The sequence below is a fragment of the Oryctolagus cuniculus genome, chromosome 14 (genome assembly GCF_051225735.1).
Source record: "Oryctolagus cuniculus isolate XC-2025 breed Fujian yellow rabbit chromosome 14, ASM5122573v1, whole genome shotgun sequence".
NCBI lineage: Eukaryota > Metazoa > Chordata > Mammalia > Lagomorpha > Leporidae > Oryctolagus > Oryctolagus cuniculus.
Window position 1 is genome coordinate 40772368 of NC_142880.1, and position 22009 is coordinate 40794376.

The 22009-nt window shown below is 39.2% G+C and overlaps 1 protein-coding gene across 6 annotated transcripts in view; it reads right to left on the reverse strand.

The window, feature by feature from the left end:
* CTNND2 (catenin delta 2) overlaps positions 1-22009 on the reverse strand; it is a 993743-nt gene that overhangs the window by 444029 nt on the left and 527705 nt on the right. For all 6 annotated transcript variants that reach the window (XM_089312616.1, XM_051853868.3, XM_051853869.3 and 3 more), the window contains 2 exons: positions 5904-5938; positions 5410-5526 (listed from right to left, as the gene is read on the reverse strand). In XM_089312616.1, the coding sequence (XP_089168742.1) occupies positions 5410-5526; positions 5904-5938 (152 nt within the window). The remainder of the gene's footprint in view (positions 1-5409; positions 5527-5903; positions 5939-22009) is intronic.

Here is a 22009-nt window from a genome sequence, read left to right on the forward strand (position 1 = left end):
ACACAAACTGCTTCTTAAACATCTATGTGGTGCAGGGAAACCTCCGTGGGATCTAAGTAAAGGGAAGATAATCGAAGCTTTCTAGAGGGTTCTGTTTCTTCCCGGGATCCACCTGTTTTCCCTCTGCCTCTGCTCACACTTCCTATCTGTGCCGAGGCTCTTCCTGCCGCCCCGCTCCACACACCAAGGGTATTGAGAGAAGTGAGAGTAAGTGAATCTTGAAAGAAATCAAGGCGATGCAGCCAACAGCTTCAGACCTGGATGCTGCGACACACTTCCGGGAAGGAGGTGGTCCTGGCTGTGTTTTAAGAACTTGGACCAAACAGGATATGATGAAGCGATTTCACAGGGAACAAGCGATCTGAGATGAGCTCAGCTAACTTAAAGCGATGCTTTTTCAAGAAGTGGGTTCTCCAGATGTCAGGCCACAGGCCCTGGCCACTGGTGGAGACAGGAAGGAGTGGGCTTTCAATTCAGGTCTCTGCCTCTGCCCAGGGTTCATGGCCCTGGTGTCTACTATAACATAAAACATAGCAAACAAATGAGCTCTTGTGTTCTGAGCCAATGAAGTTAATGCTTTTGTCATTTTGATTCATGTAATTTTTCTGAAAACCTTACACCCTAGACTGCTTCTGCTTCCTTGTGTGCCATGCTCACCAGGAATTACAAGATCATTCACTTCAGAACGATGCCTCTCACCTTTATGATTATTGTTGTTGCATAAAAATATATGGGATTACCTTTTATAGCATTTTAATTACCTGATCTGTCAAAGATTCTCTTGTGAATTAAGGATATTCACAGTCATTAAATGAAATGATGCGCTGTAAATCAACAGTGAATAATATATTCACCTCTGACAAACTACATATGATTATTCTATTTGGATTCTGCCTGCTCCGAATGCTAATCCACATGCTTGAGAACTGATACTTAAACACATTCTGATTTGAAAACTCAGAGTCTGATGACATGCTTTTTCACTACAATATTCAGCCTACATTAGGCCCTAAGGTTTTCTTCCCACTGAAGAACATATTTTTCTAGAAAAGGGTTGAATATTAATTCTTAATATGCTACAGAGATAATTACTATTTGAAAATACAATATTTAAGATAAGCCGTTTTTTTCTAAGCTGCCCTTTCTATTTCCAATTTTGATGACAGTATGTTTGTTAATGACTGCCCAAAGTACAATCAACCTTTTCTCTGCTTGTATCTCCAAGGAAGTATGGACTAATAAAGGACATGGTGCATTCTGGCCACGCTAGGCATCACGTGAGGAGCTAATGGCCCCGACCTCCCGACAGCAAACAGCTTTTTGCTGCGGTTGTTGCATTCTGTTTTGTCCCAGTAAAGCAAGAACAATCTCTGAAGCAATTCTCCCCGTGACTCAGTGACACATATTTGTTAGAATCCAAACAACACAGTCGGCAGTCTCAAGTAAGTGGTGGATGGCAAAGGTTGTACAAACGATTTACATACTGTTTAGGATAGCACTTTAAAAAGCATCCAAAATGCCAGAACACACGGATAGCTACACAACAGTTACTGCTTGCTTTAGGGTCAGGAAGACAGGGTCACTAGAATTCAAATTTTGTTTCAATGAGCCCTTGGATGAAAAATAGGAAAAGCTTTTAACTGCAACAAATTAAGTGGTTGAGATTGCTTTGCATTTTAGTTATTTTCAGGCTGGATTTAAACTTATTTAACATTATTTTAGTCCCTTCTGAGTTGGTATTAAGAGGCTGGTTCTCAAAGGCAGAGTGCCAGGTTCAATTTAGCACTAGCTAATTCATTGCTATTCTAGCTGATTGAATAATCACAAGGGACTTTCCCTAATGAGGTGAAATGTGTCAAAGAGTCACTACCTATCTATTTGCTATGTTGCTACTCCAAGGACATACATACGGTCAATTGTTCTATTATTTAGTAGGCTGTGGTGTTGATTATCCCCTGCCCATGCCCCCCACAGACTGGCTCTTTGGCTTCTGGCTGGGGCAATCCCCTGCTGTGTCCAAGCTGTTGAACTGGGCTAGGGGTTTCTCAATTTCCCTGCAAGTCTCAGGGTGGTGAGGGCTTCTTTCTGTGTGTTCCCATCCCCTGTCTACCCCACCATGCACTGTTTGCTCCCTTAATCTTACCCACTGCTTTGTAAATAAGTCCCATCATTAAATTCCCTTCAGGTAAACTCTGAGTAGAACCTTTATTCCTCCTGCACCCTACCCATATACAGGAGCCTCCTAAACCTTGAATTAGCAGAATGGATGCCCTAAGTGATCCTTATCTATCCAGCACTTAAACATTATCTACCTAAAATTTACTCAGTGACTTCAATGTTAATGGGAACCTGAAATGTTAAAATGAGATGTTTCTTAAGGAACAAATCTGTATTTCACTATGGTGCACGGTCCTTTGGCACAAAATTTGGGGGTGATATTTTGATCACTTGCTTTTTGTTTTATTTCTTTTCCTTTCTTCAAACCAGGGTGCAGGAGCTTACAGAAATAATAATCAACTAATATCTTAGGCATTTTCAAAAAGATAATTCAGAATATATAATAAAATGAAGTGATTAACCTTTCTAAAAAATAAAAATTTAGCAGTTATCAAACATTTGTAAAAAAATCCTACTAGAGTATTTAATTTACCTATAATAAAGATACACTATTTGCTGGTGACTTTTGAATACATGTTGCAGGTAAACAAAAGTAAATACCAAAAATCCGTTCCATTTGTCTTAGGTGTAAAAGTTTCTGAACAAAGAAAGCTTGCTTTTATCATTTGTTCTACAGTTTTAAAAAAATTTCTATTTATTTTATGCATTTATCTCTTCTAGCACTTAATTATCTCTTCTACTATTTTATTTGACAGTACCTTCTCTTGCATTGCTTTTATCATTTTCATCTTCCTAGTTCTTTTTTTAAAAAATTTATTTAAGTTCTTTAAAGATTTATCAAAAATAAATGCAACATGTCTTCATTTTGTCTGTTTTTAAAATAAAGATTTCCTCTGAATGCACTTTTAATCATAGAATGTTTTGCTTTATTTGCCTTATGTAAGTAATTTTGTTTTTGCTTCCATTATTATTCAGTAGATAACCAGCATGTTTCTTAGTTTAATCTGATCACATTTTTGCTTATTATTTTATTGACTCTTATTTTTGTGGATTTTGCCTATGTATCTTCCAGTATCCTATCAATTTTTCTAAGTTTCCCTTGGATATACATAATAAATGTATGCTATCTTTCAATGTATAAAATCTGAAAATTTATTTAATACTTTCACTTGTTAGTTTTTTATTCCAACTTTTAGTGTTTTTTTTTTCTCCTAGTATTCTATTGGAGTAATGTGCACTGACGTGTCTACAATAATATTTTCCATAAATTTCTATATTTTTAATGTTTTGGGTTAATACTCATAACAGATGTTATGCTGTTTGGTGCATACATGTTCATTTATCTTTTGTGTGAGTTGATTATGTCTGTATAAGTTAGTTTCACTCGAGGACGCTCATCAGTGCTTCTGTACTAAATTCTACTTGATTTCATATTATTCATCTAATCCGACACTTTGAATTCATTGTATTTGCTGGCGTGACTCTGTCTAATTTCAGCTTTTATTTCATTAAGTGTGACTCTATAAAATATCACATAACTGTTTTATCTTTACTAGAAATTTTAATGCTTATTCTTTGTAGTGAAAAATTCAGTGTGTTTACTGTAATTAAACTTATATACTTGAATTACCCTTTATAATAATTGCTTATGCCTTACGTGACTCTTGCATTCTCTTTTCTGTACCTTCCATTTATTATAGGTTACCCTTTGTCATAAACTAACAATCAATTATGTTATTCTGTTATTTTATGAAAGGTGAGATATTCACCATCATGCCCCTTTCCTTGCAAGATACATTACTCCATTTCTACATGTGTTTCAAACATTAAAGGCATTGTAGCTACAATTACCCCTACAAGAGAAACATATTTAATGAGTCTGAGGGAGAACAGGTAACAATGTGCTTTTAAAAATATGAAATAATGAGAACAAGCATAATATCAACCATATAATTTATTTAAAAATTAAGGGGATGCATATGGGTGTAAATAAATCTTAATATTCATAATGATGTTATCTTAGGAGTAGTGGTATTAGAAAATTAGAGAAAATTAGCTAATACAAAAAGTAAATGGTTTTCAAGATAAATATGCTATCTTGTTCTTATGTCTTCCTTTTCTATGACAAACTTTAATAGGCATTGGAGGAAATTTTATTTTTTTAAGTTAAGGGATAAAATGCTTCAACAACTTTGAATATAAAATTACTAGGGTAATGTATGTTTTACTGATTTAATTTTTACCTTTTGTGAGATTTCATTAAAGTAAGTCCAGAGAATTTTATGATTTATTAAAAAGAGGCACATTTCAAGTCCTAACAGTCTGTATTAATAAGTTTCAACCACTCTTGTTGAAAAATATATAAATGGAGATAAAGAAATATTTAAATATTCTATTGGAATCCATACAATAAGTCAAAGTTAAATACAGAAATGTAAGTAGTGATGCTGGCACTGTGGCATAGCAGGTTAATTCACTGCCTGCAGCAGTGCTGGAATCCTATATGGACGCTGGTTAGAGTCCCAGCTGTTCTACTTCCAATCCAGTTCCCTGTTAATGTGCTTGGGGAAGCAGTGGAGGATGACTCAAGTGCTAGGGATCCGGCACCCATGTGGGAGAACCAGAAGAAGCTCCTGGCTCCTGGCTTAGGTTTGGCACAGCTCCAGCAGTTGTGGCCATTTGGGGAGTGAACCAGTGGATGGAAGATCTCTCTCTGTCTGTCTCTCCCTCTCTCTCTCTCTCTCTGTACTCTGCATTTCAAATAAAATAAACAAATTTTTTTTTAAAAAAGAAATGTAACAATTGCATATTACTTTAGTATAATACTAAATAGTTAATATTGTCTGTATTACATTTTTTTTTCTATTTTGTTATGTAAATGCTGTTTTTTAAGATCTCTACTCACAGTGATCTGTATAAATAAGGCATTTATAGTTAATTTTAAAGCAAACTTTTTGTTTACTGAACAAACAAATGATGCATTTGTAAAGTGTGCTAGCCTTGGTGCTGAAAAGGGTATCAGAGCATTGGTGAGCATCACAGGTGTATCAGTAATTGGTGACAAGTCTAGATGTTAACTACTGACTTAAGAGAGTTCATCATCCAACGTCAGTTGGGTGGGGTAAGGTATGAACAGAGTCACTGAAAGTGGAGTGAAATGGATAAAGCAAGTACAAAAATAACCTTAAGTCCTAATTAGTTATGGTACATGATATTGATTATATTGGAAAAATAATGACATAATACTCCTACATTTTAACTGTCTTCAAGTGTAATTGCCGCTTAACTCACTTTCACTTGTGGAATAATCCTGTGGGTCCAATATTCCTGATTCCTGCAGTGATCTAATACATGAGTCCACCAGTTCAAGACCTGTTGTAAGTTCATCTTCGATATCTTTTTGACCATCTGAAATAAAATATTTTAAAGTGATAAACAAACATAAGATATGTTAATGTTAAAGCTTTAGGTCATCATTTAACCATAAAAATTATTCTAACAAATGTATGATCTCTATGGAGTTTTTATTTGATATCACATTGCAACCCTTCACAATCAAGCATTCAAACCAAGGTCAGTCAATTCCATGCATCCTTGAAGAATATAAAATTACTCAAGAACTCGCCATAAGTTATGAGCTATCATATCAACTTCATTTAACCTTTACCCTGTGTCATATTTCTTTTCCTATTCACTGTTATAAGTCTCTTCCTAAAGGTTGTAAGAAAATTAATCAGTGGAATATATATAGAAGTGCAAGTGTTCATCAAAAAGCTATACTTTACCTTGTGACTGCCAATGAAACTGCTCTTCTGCTGAACTGTAAAAAAGAGAATACACAGATATAATTCATTGATTAGAAAATAAAGTATCCTAGATTATAAGACACAAAGGCACATTAGAGTAGTAGTGCTGGCTCACTGGCACTTCCTTTATTTCCTCACTGATAAAAGGGATCCAATTTTGATATAATCTCAATTTTCATCCACTTATTGTACATTTTTTTGATCCAATGGGATTAGTGCAATGTAAATGGACAATGGTCAGTAGTTTTCACAACACCATCTCATTTTTTGCAAAGCCCAACACATTAGACACATTCCTTACAATAGCTTCTCTGTATATGCAGTTTTTACCCAATTTTAATTATTTTAAAATATAAGTCTGACTTTTAAAGTTAAAATACTTTACTACCAACTGATTATAATTATAAAATTATCACTTAACAACACATCATGTGAGATGATCTAGGCCAAAAGAATTGTTCATATACATGTTATATCAGACACTGTACAGAGTGGATCCATGTAAGTTATATAGCCCTATTTTGAATGACTTTTTATATTTGAAATATATAAATAAATGTAACACTTCTAAACATGAACGACTCTTTCACCGGTATGTGAACCCTTCCTACATGCTCCTTTTTATATGTCAAAATTGGTGAGAAAACTAGAAGTCAATTATTGACAGACATCATTTTGAGGACGATTTTCTACTCTTATTTCAGTAGATCTTTTACTCTGATCAAGCGGCTTCTATGAATAGCTCATCAGTTTCTCAACGGTAAGTGGATTTTGGATCTTTAATCTGTCCCTTAGAGGTAGCTTCTGAATACATTTGCAGAGGGAAAAAGGGGAATTGTGGTATAAATCAATGTTCAGAAGAGCCATGATTGATGTAAATGAATACAAGAGTAGTCCCTTAGAGACAGATGCCTTTTATTGAATGCCTTTCTCTTGAGCCAATCCATATGCACATGCTGGAAAATGGTTTTATGCAATGATGAGAGCTACAGACAGAATGGATACATGAAATGATAACATTACAAATTCAGCCCAATGCAACTCTTTCTTGTATCACAAAGATGGGACATTATATTAAAGTAGAATCCAACTACAAAGTTTAACCCTTGAAATACAAATGCAACCCTACAAACAGGTTTTTGAAACTTGCAGGCCAAGTTCACTTAGTAAGAGGCATTTATTACAAGGCAGTCTTATCTTAAATTCAAGAATCACCACAGTGAGTCAGGACCATAGTCATTCTGCTTTATCATCTACGAAAGCCATTAGTCACTATTTTTCAAGGATGTGACTACCGAATTCCAGTGCTTAATGATCAATTCCATTGGCCATTTGTAAAAGCTGGTCTAGAACCTAGGAATATCAAGTCTGAGCAACTCCAAATGCTTACTTGCGTCAGAATCACCCACAACACTTCTTAAATATATGTGTTAGGTCCCAGAACCCTAGACAATCAGAAAGTCTATGGGTTAGGCTGGGAATCTGCATTGTGAAATAAGCTTCCATGGTAATCCTTATGTGTTTCTAACTTTGAAAATAAGTAACTATTTTCATTTCCTTAATGATCACTACGAATTTAGAGCTCCTGGAAAACCTCTCAAGGTGGTATACTATTCAAAGTGTTACATTCGATGGATTTGGAATACTTTCATATCTGTAGATGGTTGAATGGCGATTCCCCTCTGCCAAAAGCAAAGTCCACATTAAAACCCTGAAATCTGTGAATGGTAACTTATTTGAAAGAAGGGTTTCATGCAGATGTAAACAGATTAACGTTCTTCAGAGATCAACCTGGACCATCTGGCTGGGCCCTAAATTAAAGATAAATATCCTTATAAGAAACTCCAGTGGAGACACACATACTCAGAGGAGGCCACGTAAAGGCAGAGGCTGAGATTAGAGTGATTCAGCCACAAGCCAAGGGATGCCTGGAGCCATCAGACTCCAGAGTTAAGGAAATGACCGCTCCCTGAGCCTCCATAGAGAACACGGCTCTGCTAACACCTTGTTATTGAACTGCTGGTCTCCAAAGCCGTGACAGACAAAATTTCTATTATGTAAGGCCAGTTGTGGTAATCTGTTATGGCAGCCTCAGGGTACTGATACAGTAATTTTTTTCTGATACATAAAGAATGCTCATGTTACATCCTTCAGGATTTCCTACCATCTCTATACTGTTACATTCCTTTACCAGAATAGCCATTAAGTAAGTCTATACTGTATGCCAGGATCTTGCTAACTCAGAGCAACCATAAATGTCTCTCTTTTTATAGATAGATAATAATAGACTTAGTGATTTCAATAACTTGATCACACAGCTAACAAGGAACTCAGCAGAAATTTAAACTAATCTTACTGCAAAGTTCAAACTTTTCATTCACAACCCAAAGTCCGGCAAGGAAATTCACTCAAGCTATCACCCATCTAAAGCAGAAGGAATGAGAGTCAGTGGAATCTATTTCCAGGGCTCACCCAAGTCCTGCTCTCCTCTCCTTACAGGCACACCAAGGACCAAGCTGCCCAAGGAAAACCTGTGAGAGGAAATGCCAAATGCCACTTCCCATGCAAGCACAGAAGGGCCGATGTGAAGTCTACAGCTCTCTCAAGTCCCAGGTTGAGATGGGTCCCTGAATAGCCATGTGTACTGTATACATGGGCCAGCCCACAGGAAACAGAGTGCAAAAAGAAATAAACCATTGTGTGGAAATCTGAAATTGGAGGGTTATTGATTGTGTGGAATGGCACACTGACCAATACAGAAATTTTCCATCATTTGTGTTCAGATGGCATTTGTTGCTCTCTGCCCTCCATGCCCACAAAACAAAGCTGGAAGACAATGTCCTGGGCAATGCTAACGCAAATAAGACCATGTCAGAGCTTTCCATCATCCGCTGGGATTTGTCTGCTCATCTACAACATTGGGTAGTTTTATGTGTAGGACTACAAATCATACTATTGTATAACATTTATTTTTCTGTTCATTTCTTTCAAAAAGTGCTTCAATTTTATGATGCAACAGAAATAAGAAGAAACTATTATTTTATTAAAATGGAAAAAACTACCATTGGCAGTGAACATAAAGCTACCTGCTCTAAGAGGCACCTTCCTTTTGGGCAAACAAAAGGCATTAATCACTTCAACGCCTTTCCTGATTCCTTTAGCACAGTTAAAATGCATTAAAAGTATGACTGATCACAGAGAATAGAAGTCCCAAGAGAAAGCTGGTTTAGATTTTTATTTCCTTTAAGTGCACACTTACTCTCTCTACTAAGGGAGAGAGAGTACCTACTCTACACAATTGCATATTTTATGCATTGATTCCTTCTTTAAAAATTGCTCAAAGGTAGATGATTTTTTAAAACACAAACGATTTATTTATTCAATAAACATGGATTACGCTTCTGAGATACTTTCATATTAGGTATTTAGGAATTACCTGTGGTGAATCTTCTCTGTATTACATAATTCAATTTACTATAATAGAAAAATCATTTTTGAAGCCATTGTAACTTAAATGCAGCTCACTTTCAGGAAATGTTTGATTTCATTGCTGAGATGCTATTCTCCAAAACACAAATCACCCCTAAATAATCAAAATTAGAAAAGATGTAGTGTGATGTAGATCAGTTCACACATAAACATACCTATGTATGAGTTCCATAATCCAGTAACTATCAGAAAAATGCAAAGACTACTGTAAGTAATATTTAACCTTTAAACATATGCAGATACCAATGATGCTAGGATTTTAAAGGCAATATATCAAAATACAAAAATCCTGATAACACATGACTCTAACTTTGTACTAGGTAATATTCTGATTGAAGGTTGAACTTCAGGACAAAAACCTTTGAGAGAAGTAATATATCCTCATTTTACAGGTAGTGACATTGAGGTAAGCAGATGCTAAGGAGTTAGTGCAGATCCTATGGTCAGAAAAGAGTAAAGCCAGGGTAATGAACTTGGGCTTCCAGTTCCAGAGTTCACTGTTCTAGTCACAGATTTGGCTTGCATCAAGATTAAATCCCAGTATGAACAAAGCTGAAAAACAAGCCATTTTCTGCAGTGTATAAACTTATTAAAGGTGAGTTTCCGGGACATACAGTAAGGTCTGACAAGTCAATAAGACACTGATTTAAAAATCAAATGGGTATGGATGCTTCAAAGTGGAAGAAAACTAAAACATATGACGCCCCCTTCCCTGCACTTGTTAAAATAACTGGAGGGACAAAATTAAAATATAGTTTCCCACTTTATTTCACATTGTCAAATAATTTGAACATCTGATTGGTTTAAGTGTTGGGGAAGAGATGGAGAAATAGCTCTCACATATTTTAGGTGGGAGAGTAAATTAGTGAAATACTTGGGCAAGCTATGAGGCAATATCTTACACACATAGATGTTCAATTACCCAGCAGTTCTGCTTCTAGGTAGACACTCCAGGTAAACCCTTGCACCTGGGGCCCAGGACACTTGTCCAAAATTATATTTTACTAGTAGTAAAATAATGAAATAACCTAGGTATCTAGCAATAGGAAATGAAGAAACATAATAATAAAATTGCATGCTACATGTGACATATATACAAAATAAACACTATTCAGCACAAAAATAGATTATTCATATATATGGTTGTTCTCAAAAACAAAACATACAGTAAAAAACACAAGTTGCACATAAGTATGCATCGTAAGTTCTCAACACATTTTAATAATATGTACTAAGTATTATTATCTATAGACTTACACATGCACACACACTACACACATGCCTGAACACACATGCATGAAATGAGACAGAGGGAGTATAAATGTGTGGATGTAAAAGACAGTAAGTTGATGACAGATATGGCCTCCAGGGCAAGCAGGCAGAAGTGACTCTGGGAAGAGGAGAAGGGGAACTTCACTTTTATCTCTAATGCTTTATTTGAGGAAAACGGACAAAACAATCCTTCAGGTAGCAGAATGAAATATTAGCACTACTTTTAAAACATCTTTGATACTTGGAATAGGGAACAAAACCCACAACTTTTCCAACAAAATGCTTTCCTAAATGCCTATAGAAGTCCTTCTGAATCCATAATATTCCCATCACTGTAGAATCACTCATAGTTGAAACTTAACTCATGCCAACTAATTCTGAAATATATACGTACAAATAATTGAGGCAAATAACATTTAGAGATATAATTATTTCTCTCCATTTTACACATGAGAAAAATGAAAGCATCACTTTTGCAATGTTCCAAGTGCAATATAGGTTGAACAATTTACAGCAATTGCCCAATAACTTTTCAGTTTGGAGAGCTTGAATTGGGTGGGAGGTGGGAATTAGTCCACACCAAAGAATCACCTTGACAAGTGATTTCCTCCCTCACCATTTCCAGCATGATAATGTACTGACCCACCTGTGGGCCATTTCATATAATATAAATATAAATATAAATATAAATATATAAGCTCAGGGGGTTTTCTTAATATCAGGAAAAAACACAAACAAACCCTTACTGCTGACACTCTGTGAGAAACTTGCTCAAATACATTTTCTTATTCAACTTTTGGAAGCCCAAGGCATCAATCCTAAAGCATATCATGTAACATATTGTTCACAATATCTTTCTTTTTTAAAAAGATTTACTTATTTGTAAGGAAGCTTATGGGGGGTGGAGAGAGAGGATAAAAAGGGAATATCTTTCATACACTGGTTTACTTTCAAATGGCTGCAATGAACAGGGATGGGCCAGGCCAAAGCCAGGAGCCAAGAGCTTCTTCTAGGTCTCCCATATGGTTCCACGGACCCAAGCACCTGAGTCATCTTCCACTGCTTTCTTAGGCCATTAGCAAGGAGCTGGATCAGAAGATGAGCAGCCAGGACACAAAGTGGTGCTGTCTGGGATGTCAGCAGTGCAGACTGCAACTTAATCTACTATGCCACAGCATCGGTCCCAACTCACAATAGCTTTCAAAATGAAATAAAGGTATAGAACTGTGAGTTCCTGATAGCTTGCTTTCAAGTTAAGTGAAATACCTAACACCTAAGCCAGAGAAACTATTGGGAAATGAATTGCTTCAAAGCTGACATGTGATCCTAGCCTACAGGAACAAAGATACTTATACTGAGGATACCCAGACAGTCCAACCTTATATTCTGACAAAAAGTACATTTTACTGTATAGTTTGGCATGCAGCACCTTACAAGAATTGGCACTGTTGCCAAATAAAATGATCATAGTCAGAGGTCTCAAGTACCGTGGGAATGTAACATGCTTAGTAAAAATGGTGAGATCACTCCCCATGCAGCTTTGCTTTTTCCGAGAAGGTCACTGTCGCCCTTCTCGGAAGTGCACTGTATCCAACACTCAGTAGTCTGTGGTGGTGAGTAATGCTGCTTCACCTAGGACTTCTGTCCAACTCATTTCCCCTTCATCTGCTGCCCCGTGGCCCCCAATGCTTGTCTGGGATTCCAAAAAGAATGTCAGAATATCTCCAGCCTATAATTAAAACAGCTCTCTTCCTCTCTTAGATCACATTCATTTTAATTTAAGTATTTCTATGAAACTGTAATTTTACAGATTTTACAAACATTTTCAACTGGCTGTAGTGGATAGCTACAGCATCAAAAATCTCCTGAACTAAGAACTCTGGAGCCAGACTCCCTGGGTCTGGAGTCCAGCTGAAATGACTTTCTTTCTTTCTTTCTTTCTTTCTTTCTTTCTTTCTTTCTTTCTTTCTTTCTTTCTTTCTTTCTTTTTTTTAAGATTTATGTATTTATTTGAAAGGCAGAGTTACAGAGAGAGAGAGAAAGAGAGAGAGAGAATCTTTCATTCATGGGTTCACTCCCCAAATGGCTGCAATGGCCAGAGCTGGTCCAATCCGAAGCCAGGAGCCAGGAGCTTCATCCAGGTCTCCTACGTGGGTGCTGGGGCCCAAGCACTTGGGCCATCTTCTGCTTTTTTACCAGGTTCATTAGCAGGAAGCTGGATTTGAAGTTGAGCAGCCAGAACTCAAACTGGTGCCCATATGGGATGCTGGCGTTGCAGTGGTGGCTTTACCTGTTATGCCACAGCACAGGCCCCCAGCTCATTTTCAATCCATAAAATTTTGGACAAGTTATTTAGCTCGCTATTGAAGATACAATGAGAAGAAAACAACTTAGTTGGCATCAGGTGATCAGGGGACTGGTACATCTTGAGGAAGTGTGGAATTGCTACCTGTATTATGTACTGTGATATGGTTTATAAATTATGATTGATTATGATTAGTTACAGCCAATCAATAATGATAAATTATCAATATGAATGCCAGTATTTGTGAATTAACTGATTATGGCTTACTCTTAACCATTTCAGCCCTGGGAGTGGTACCACCGTCTGTTGTGGGAAGGTCAGCATGAGGGCAGGCATGGGTGAATGGTGAACATGAAGCAAATACTCAGCCACAGAAAATGGAAACATGGAGTCATCACAGACTGCTGGTCTGGGATACAGAAGAGACATGCAGTGCCAGGTCTCCAGGACCGGGCATAGGGGTAGGGACGAGATGAATGTGCACAGGCAGAAGGGATTGCTCCTGAAGACGTGGTCAGGGCACTTGTGCACACGGGGGACTGTGGGATGTCCTTTAAGTCATGTACTGTCCCAAAGCCTCAGTTCCCTAGCTTGCAAAGTGAGGCCACTGATAGACTTTGTTTTCCAGAGGGATCTTGTGAAAGTACAGAAAACTCATAGACGAGGGCCAGGACCAGTAGTGCACCCCACCCAAAGTTCATTCTCCTTATACACACATAAGCAAACAGCCAAACTGCAGAGGCAAAAGCAGCTCAGACGGGTCAGCCAGAGGGAATTCGACCTGTCTGCCTCTGGGAATCAGTACACATCACCACACAGACGTGTCTCAGGCTCTGCAGATGCTAGATTGCTCATCAGGTCCCCCCAGTTAAAGTGCAGAAGGAAACAGTGACTTACACAAAAGACAATTTGCTTGCAAAGCCTCAAGTTTTCCAACCAGTCCTGAACAGGATGCCTTTCTTGGCACCTGCCATCATTTCTGCCATCAGGAAATCCATACAGACTACTGCTTTATTTAAGACCATAGGACAAAAGAAATTGTATTCAAATTGCTATTATTAATTTCTCTTTAGTTTCAGGCAGGGAAATTCACATTCCTCAGTTAATTTTCCTGGCGCTGGTGACTGACAAATTATCCAGGCAACTGATACAGCAGAGCTGCCAGGGATCCCACATCCTAGCCTGTGTTTATCACAGAACTCCACAGCCCTGTCACATTTGGGAGATGGCCAGCTAGGGCGAAACAAGGGAGAATGAACATGAATCCAGTTTCATTGTAATTCCTTCAAAATAAATGATACAGTTTCTAACCGCCACAAAGAAATAGCCTGAGGCTCAATCATCAATGTGGAGACTTCATAAAAGCCAAGTTGTCACCATGGGAAAGACATAAATTCAAGTTTCTCAGTCTTAAAATTATTTTATGGTTTTGGGCTTAATTGTAGTTATATTACAAGGGATAGCTTATGCACAGAATTCAATATCATAAGTAGTAACAAATGATGTATTTATAAAGCAGTAAATTCTCATGCTGTATCTGCTGCCCACTCCTACAGTTTTCTGGGAAATGTCTCATGCAGGAGCAAGGTATCATTTTTCAAACACTTATGTGAGCACACAAGGCATTTACAGTAGTTGCAGCAACAATTCTGAATGCTAATCACATTATAAAATAAAGTATCATCATGTTTTTTCCAGTGGGAATTCCATAAACTGGAAGTAGGAAGTTTTAGTTCTAGATGACCGGGGGGCTGTTCATTCACTGACTAGATCTTGAAGTATTTTTTAAGCCCCTGAAAACCATCATACTACATCGGTTGTGTAGTCTACCCGACCAGTGTAACTCCTGCATGATACTTTGTTACAGTCAGAATTCTCTTTTGGTGCTCATTGTGGTTCATGGTTGCAGAGGTGGGTTAACTTGGACACTTTATTCCCTGATTCTGAGATGAACACACAGCTCACTGTGTTGTGCATTTGCATTCGAAACTGATTTTTCAGCAGAAGACTAGTTAGTATGCTGGCTGGCAGAGGGTGGCACCTATATCCAGGCCTTCAGATGTTCCAAATTTCGTCTTCTGCATCCTTTGCAAAAATCGTTGCATTCCTAGAATTACCCTTCATGTTAGATCATCTCAGTTAAGGCAGCTCCTTATCTCAGAACATCTCTGGGCAAAAGCAATGGTCAAATATGTTTTCCTGGCTCCCTCTGATCATGGATGTGAGTGGGAGACTATGTGCATGAGGATATAAGAATGTCTATGTGTGCACATGTGTCTGTGTGCACACCTCACTCTTGGTTCCTCCACAGCACACTGATCTGCTCAGAGATTTCTTACATCCATGCTTGCTTTCAACGTTTATTACAGATACATTAAACCGCGAGCAATGGCTTTCACTGCAACTGAGGCGATTCTATTAACATAAAGCTAATGCTTCTTAGATATTTAATAGAAATATAGGTAAACAATCACTGCCTATTTCACAGGGAAGAGAAAAATTGTAAAAGTCAATTTCCTCTATGGAGCAGAAACGCTGTAATATATGTGCACACCACTCTGCTGGTATTGTAGGTCTGTGCTTCCTACAGGGGTCTGCTGACCACCAGAACCTCCTGAAACCACCCAAAGATTCAGTTAGGAAGTCAGATGGGTGCATAAGTGTTCATGGCAGATCTATTCATACTTTCCAAAATTTGGCAACAACCAGGTATCTTCCAGCAAGTGAACAATTGAACAAATTGATACATCCATACCAAGGAAATGAACTTAGCAGTAAAAATGAATGCATTACGGAGATTTACAATAAGCAACAACTCTCCAGGGAATTATGCTGAATGAAAAGATGAACAGTATTGTTGGAATATCTAGAACTACAGCATTGGAAAACAGACTGCTGGTTGCAGGGGCTCAGAGATAGGGAGGTGTGTGTGGCTTTAAAGGGTAGCACTAGGCAGACCTGTGGTGGTGGAATAGGCCTGAACTGTGATTGTGGATGAGGTTATACAAAGCTACTTATGGAATAAAATGGCATAGAGCTAAACACACAGACACAGACACAGATACACACACACACACAGGTGCATGCATGTAAAACTAGGAAAATCCTTGTATGTACCTATATGAGTATACTGGCTATGAGGTTGTGTAGCTTACTTAAGATGTTTCCACTGTGGGCGACAGGGTGATGTACCCAGCGACCTTCCTGTGTCATGCATTTTGCATGTTCATATTACTCTATAATTATTTCCAAATGAAAATAAATTTGTAGAGTACAGTTTACTACCACACCTCATTTTCTTTTTTCCTGAACTGGTTTTTCTATATGCAATTTACTATTCAATTATTTCCATGTAAAAAATAAAACAGAATTAAAAGGAGGTTGGGAATAGCGAAGTAAAGAGAAAAAAAGGGGCAGAAACAGAGATGGAAGAGAGGAAAAAGAATCGACAACAGAAGCCATTGCTCACTTCCTGAGGATCCAGAGCTCAGATAACCCTGCCCTGCCTCATTTCTGTTTTAATCTGTGAATGAAAGATAAATCCCTGCAACATAATACACTAGTCATCCTGCCCCTTGCCAATGAGATGCAAGGAATTGTGCTGTCACTGAAGGAAAACTCACCCATTGTATTTCAACTTCCCTGCTCATCAGGGCCCTGGATACACTTCCATTGCCATATGTTTTGGGTAAGATCAAAAAATGATATTTTGGCTTACAGTAAGGGAGCAGAGAGTGTAAGCCTTTATGCAGCTACATGAGTCCAGGAGACTTCACACAATGTTCCTTGGATCTCTGGAAGCATATTTGTTGAAGTTACACTGTCAGGCAGATCTACTCCTGTTCTTTCTGCTAATCTGTAGGGGAGCTGTGGCCGTGCCAGCCTGTTCCCAGGTCCTCCAAGTCACTACCGCCATTCTTAGAAAAGGGTCTCCCTGATTGATGACATTTGTCTGTCACTTTCCATGTTTATTTCAGTGAAAAAAGATCACACATTAAATATTGACTTTCTCTCCAACATTATCCATCTGATATTTGAAACCGAAAAGATGGATTTGCCTCCACACCCTCTCCAGGGACACAGCAGCTTTGTGTACGCTGAAGTCCTCCTTTTAAGAAAGAATGAACATTTGCATCTGAGGTCTCAGGAAACAAATGTACTGCCAGCCAAAGCTGTAAAATCATTTAAAAAGCCATGGATTCAAATATCTACTAATGTTGTTAAGATATTTAAAGCATGTCCTTCTAGAAATTACAGTGGAGGTCCTCCTTTGCATCCATCTCTCCATTCTCTCTGTAAAGATCCCTTGAGCGCCGGATTCTGTCCCGGTTAATCCTCTTCCAGGCCAGCTCTCTGCTATGGCCTGGGAGTGCAGTGGAGGGTGGCCCAAGTCCTTGGGCCCTGCACCCCATGGGAGACCAGGAGAAGCACCTGGCTCCTGGCTTCGGATCAGCGCGGTGCGCCGGCCGCAGCGTGCCGGCTGTGGCGGTCATTGGAGGGTGAACCAATGGCAAAGGAAGACCTTTCTCTCTGTCTCTCTCTCTCACTGTCCATTCTGCCTGTCAAAAATGGAAAAAAAAAAAAAAGATCCCTTGAAGCCCACTCCCCCAGTTGGCCTTGGTTGGAGCTTTGGTCTTCTCCTGCGTGGTTTATAAAGAGTTCTGCACCTGCTGAGTATGTGAGCACCTCTTTCCAGTGGAAGATTCTCTCTTTGTCCAAAACTTTGGTGAACCTCTTCTGACCTTTTCTCCTTCTTTTGTGAATCCCATGTCCTTCCTCGCAGAGTGCAGCTCTATCAAGAATCCCAATAATAAATCAGTTTAACCAGAACCCCACATCCTCAATAACCATCTAACCAGGCTCCTCATCCTCCCCCACCTGCCAGGTGATGTCTGACCACTCTAGCCTGCCTTCCGCAAGAACCCTGTTAGGTCGGTTTAGACAGAATCCTGCCTTTACTCTGATATGTTCCCTTAGTAGTTTCCTATTCTTGGTGCCACACCCTGCTCCTTACCTTTAAACTCATATTAGGAGATGAGCCCGCTGTCTTTCCCCTACTTTAAAATCCCATTGGAGTACCCTCACTTGAACAAAGTCTGCTTTCCCATTCTTCAATGTGTTGTTGGATGAGGTATTCCTTCACAGTGTCCCAGATGCCCCAGAGTTCAAGAGCAATGTGGAGGTGATATCAGGAATGACCCCCTAACATTTATACAAAAAGTGGCCCCTTAAAGTTCCCCAGAAGTGCCATCTGGGCTGCCACATATGTTACTGGAACTTGGGGTGCCATATGATATCACCATATGCTTATTAATAAATCTCCAATATTAATATGCCTGAGAGGGTTTTTGCCTAATATTTAGAGAAGAATTCTAAATACCAGCACAGATAAATGAGGCAGCATGGTACATTTTAAGCTTTTATCTAGTGCAAAAGATGCATAGAAGAGTGAGAGCTTTATCTAAGAGAGGTAAATCTGGGTTCATACCAAGCACCAGGAGCCAGTCATGTGGACGCCTAGGGTGCCAGCCCCCTCCTGGCAAGAGGCCAGGGAAAAGAGAAGGGCAGGACACACCATGTCCCAGATTTTAACCCACTTCCAAAGGGGAGTGGTTAATTAACCTGATTGGCTGGTGGGCACCCATGTGTGGCCAGGTAGGGGGATGAGGTCACACAGGGGCATGGCGAAGGTGTGGTCTTCCAGCTCACAAACCTAATCAATTTTAGCTTATATGTCTGCCTACTTCAGAGGGAGTCACTTCTCTCTCTAACCCTGGTCTCCACACATGTGCTGAGACAAAACAAGGGTGGTCTTGTGGGCTGACTGTAGCTGCAGAGTCCTGGACTCAGAGGGTTCCCTGTGTGGCCTGATGATCTACTGATGCCTTCACAAACTCTTAATACCTCGATCTTAGAACCTGGGTTTTACAAGTGAAGTGGGACAGTAGACCATGTAGGCAGTGAGGGAGCTGGGAGTGCAATATGTATGCTCTGTTTCTTGCTGCCTGATTCAAGTAGCGTCAGCAATGCTCTGCTGGACCCATGATGAGCTGGAAGTGCTGGAAGACTCAACAGTGCACACAGGGTGAGCATGTGATGTTGAGGACCAAGTAGGCAGAGGGGTTGACAGGTCCAAGAAATCATACTTCCTCCAAACAGAACTTGCTTTGAATGAAAAAGGCAAGATCTTCTAGGAAAGACAGATGATCCACGGGTCCTATCATCTCCCTTCTTCCTTATGTTCCTCCCCTGTGTCAGCCAACCACAGAAGCTGAAAATGGTGACTTAGAAGGAAAGGGTAAGTTAAGGCAATCACAGTTTCATTTCTTTTCTGCCTCTTGTCATTCATCAGTAAGAGAATGTCGGTAGAATATGTGCATACCAGAAGTGAGATGAAAACAGTTGAGGCAGTCTTATACAGTGTTTCTACTTTTTTGGAATGAATAAAATACATATGCATGTATGAGCTATGAAATAGGAACTGTATAATTTCAGTGATTGTGCACAAGTTAAATGCTCTTACATTTGCATTTAAATCTGGCATGGCATAATATAAAGATGTGTAATAAAATTCATGCTAATAATTTAAAATTTTAATTTTTCTTTACTTGGAATCACATTAAATACTAAGTTAAAAACACCATGCTAAGTCACAAGAAACACCATGGAAGAAAGGAAAAAGCCTTAGGTTTTTTTAGCACTGTTACTGGCATTGTTTTTTGTTTGTTTTGCTTTTTGACCCAGACATCATATTTTCAGTTTGCACTGGACACTGGGAGTCATGTGAACTTGATCTCCCCCTCAGATTGTCACAGAGAGGACTCAATGATAGAATAAAGTTCCAGGTGCTAATAGGACATCAACAAATCTGCTTCTCCCCAGCTTCACTCCACCCAATCACTTCTCTTCTCTCCTTCATGTCTGCGGTCTTTTCTGCTCCAATCATCTCCACGCAACTGAACTCGACATCCTGGAGCAGAAATCCGATTGCAGCGGTGCCCAGTGGTTTCCATTGCCTGCCAGATCAAACCCAAGCTCCTTTGCAGAACACGTGTGGCCTATGAGGATCCCCTTCTACCTTGAGAGCCTGTCTCAGCTTCCGGCAGGGGCTCTACAACCTCTAAGACCTCACGGTGGTTTTATCATGTTTAAAAACACGGTAGGGTCATCTGCTTTTTAACATGTGTCGTTGCTGTCTGAGCACACCTTGAAGGAAGAGACCAAATTGTGTTTCTCTTTCTATTTCATGGTATGGAGCTCTCTGCTTGGGATTCACAAAATACGTTCAACATGGAAATCCATACAATTAGCACAGGGAGGGCTCCCCCTTAATATTCGAAGAACAGCCTTTATTTGTTTCTTTGAATTTTTTCTCCTTCAGAATTGCACGGTGACAAAAAGGGACTACAGCACTTATTATACTCCTGTCACAAGGCATCACTGGAATAAGTAAGTAACCTACGGAGTGAATGCTTTTGTGATTGTACAACGTCATTTGGAATAGAAACATTCAGCAATCATTCACAAACTGGTCATGTCACTTCATTGTCACCCTACTTGGTAAATACTTTAACATCACTTATTATGCAACAGTGTGTGCTGGTAAATTCCGTTATAAAAACGATGAAACCTTGGCTTTATATTTACTCATCTACATTTGCCCATGACCTTGACTCAAGAGGAGGTCACAGCGCAGAGTGCACCTCCTCTCCTCTGTGGGGGAGGTGGCAGGATGGTGCTCACACGCATAAAGAAAATCTACCTTTGTCAAGTATCAGTCAGTTTTACGTCACTAAATTTTTTTGCCTTTCAGTGGTTGTATTCTGTCCATCCTGTACAGTTAAGCAAACTAATTTACATGTCCCTCATTAACCCCAGTAACGTATTTCACTTACTCAAGCTTTCAGTTAAATGAAACATTATTTTCATTCATAAATGTCCCACGATGTGTTCCCAGTGGCTTCTAATTGGGGACAATTAGAAGACAATAAATCGTGGTGATTAGCACGTCCCTGCTCTGCTCCCGCTGCCTTCATGCTCCTGGAAGGCTGCAGGGCTGAGAGCTGGATGGAGCAGCTCAGGGAAGGGCTGGCGGCAGGACCATCCTTCTTTTTAATTTGTAGACTTTCTCCGGCTGGAGAGGAACTGACAAGGTTCTCATTACCTAATGTGCTTAATGGTGTAAACGAAATGACTTGGTGGTGTTGGTTTAGTTCCTGCTGGGCCCATTTCTATGTCATGCAAGCCCCAGTAACTTGTCCTCCTGAGCCCTTTCTGCAGGAAACACTGCGGAAGTTTAGACGCTAGCACTTTCCAGGAGAGCGCAGTGAGGGGGGAGTCTCCAGGAAAGGGCAGTCCAGGAGAAGCGATGCCCCAACCTGAGTGCTTTCGCTTTCTTTTCCTATTCAGGAAAACAAATGCAGTTTTTGCTTTGTTTTAGGTGTAATTGGTAAGGCTAATCTGAATTTTCACTACTTGACAATCAAGTTTTTTTTTGTTTGTTTGTTTGTTTTTTTACGATTAAGCATTAATATAAGTAACACAGACAAAAGAGAGAAAAATGTTGGCATGGAGCATGGAACAGAATAAACTTATTCTTTCAGGATAAGGGAAAACTTTTTTTTTTTTTAAAAAAAGCATCTTTTTCTTGCTTTATTGTATAAATTCAATTAATTGTATAAGTTAAAAAATGATGTAGGTGAGGGAAATTCCATGTTTTTAAAGTTTTTATTTTCATTTTTATTTGAAAGGCAGAGATACAAGAGAGAGAGAAAGAGAGGGAGAGAGGGAGAGAGAGAATGAATCTTCTATCTGGTGATTCATTCTCTGAAGAACACAACAGCTGGGGCTGGGCAGGCTGAAGCTGAGAGCAGGGAACTTAATCTCAATCTCCCATAGGGAGGCAGGGACCCAAATGTTTGTGTTGACAGTGTTGCCTCCTCGGGTCTGCATTTGCAGGAATCTGCAATCTGGAGCCAGAGGTGGAACCCCAACTCAGGTACTCCAGCACGGGACTGGG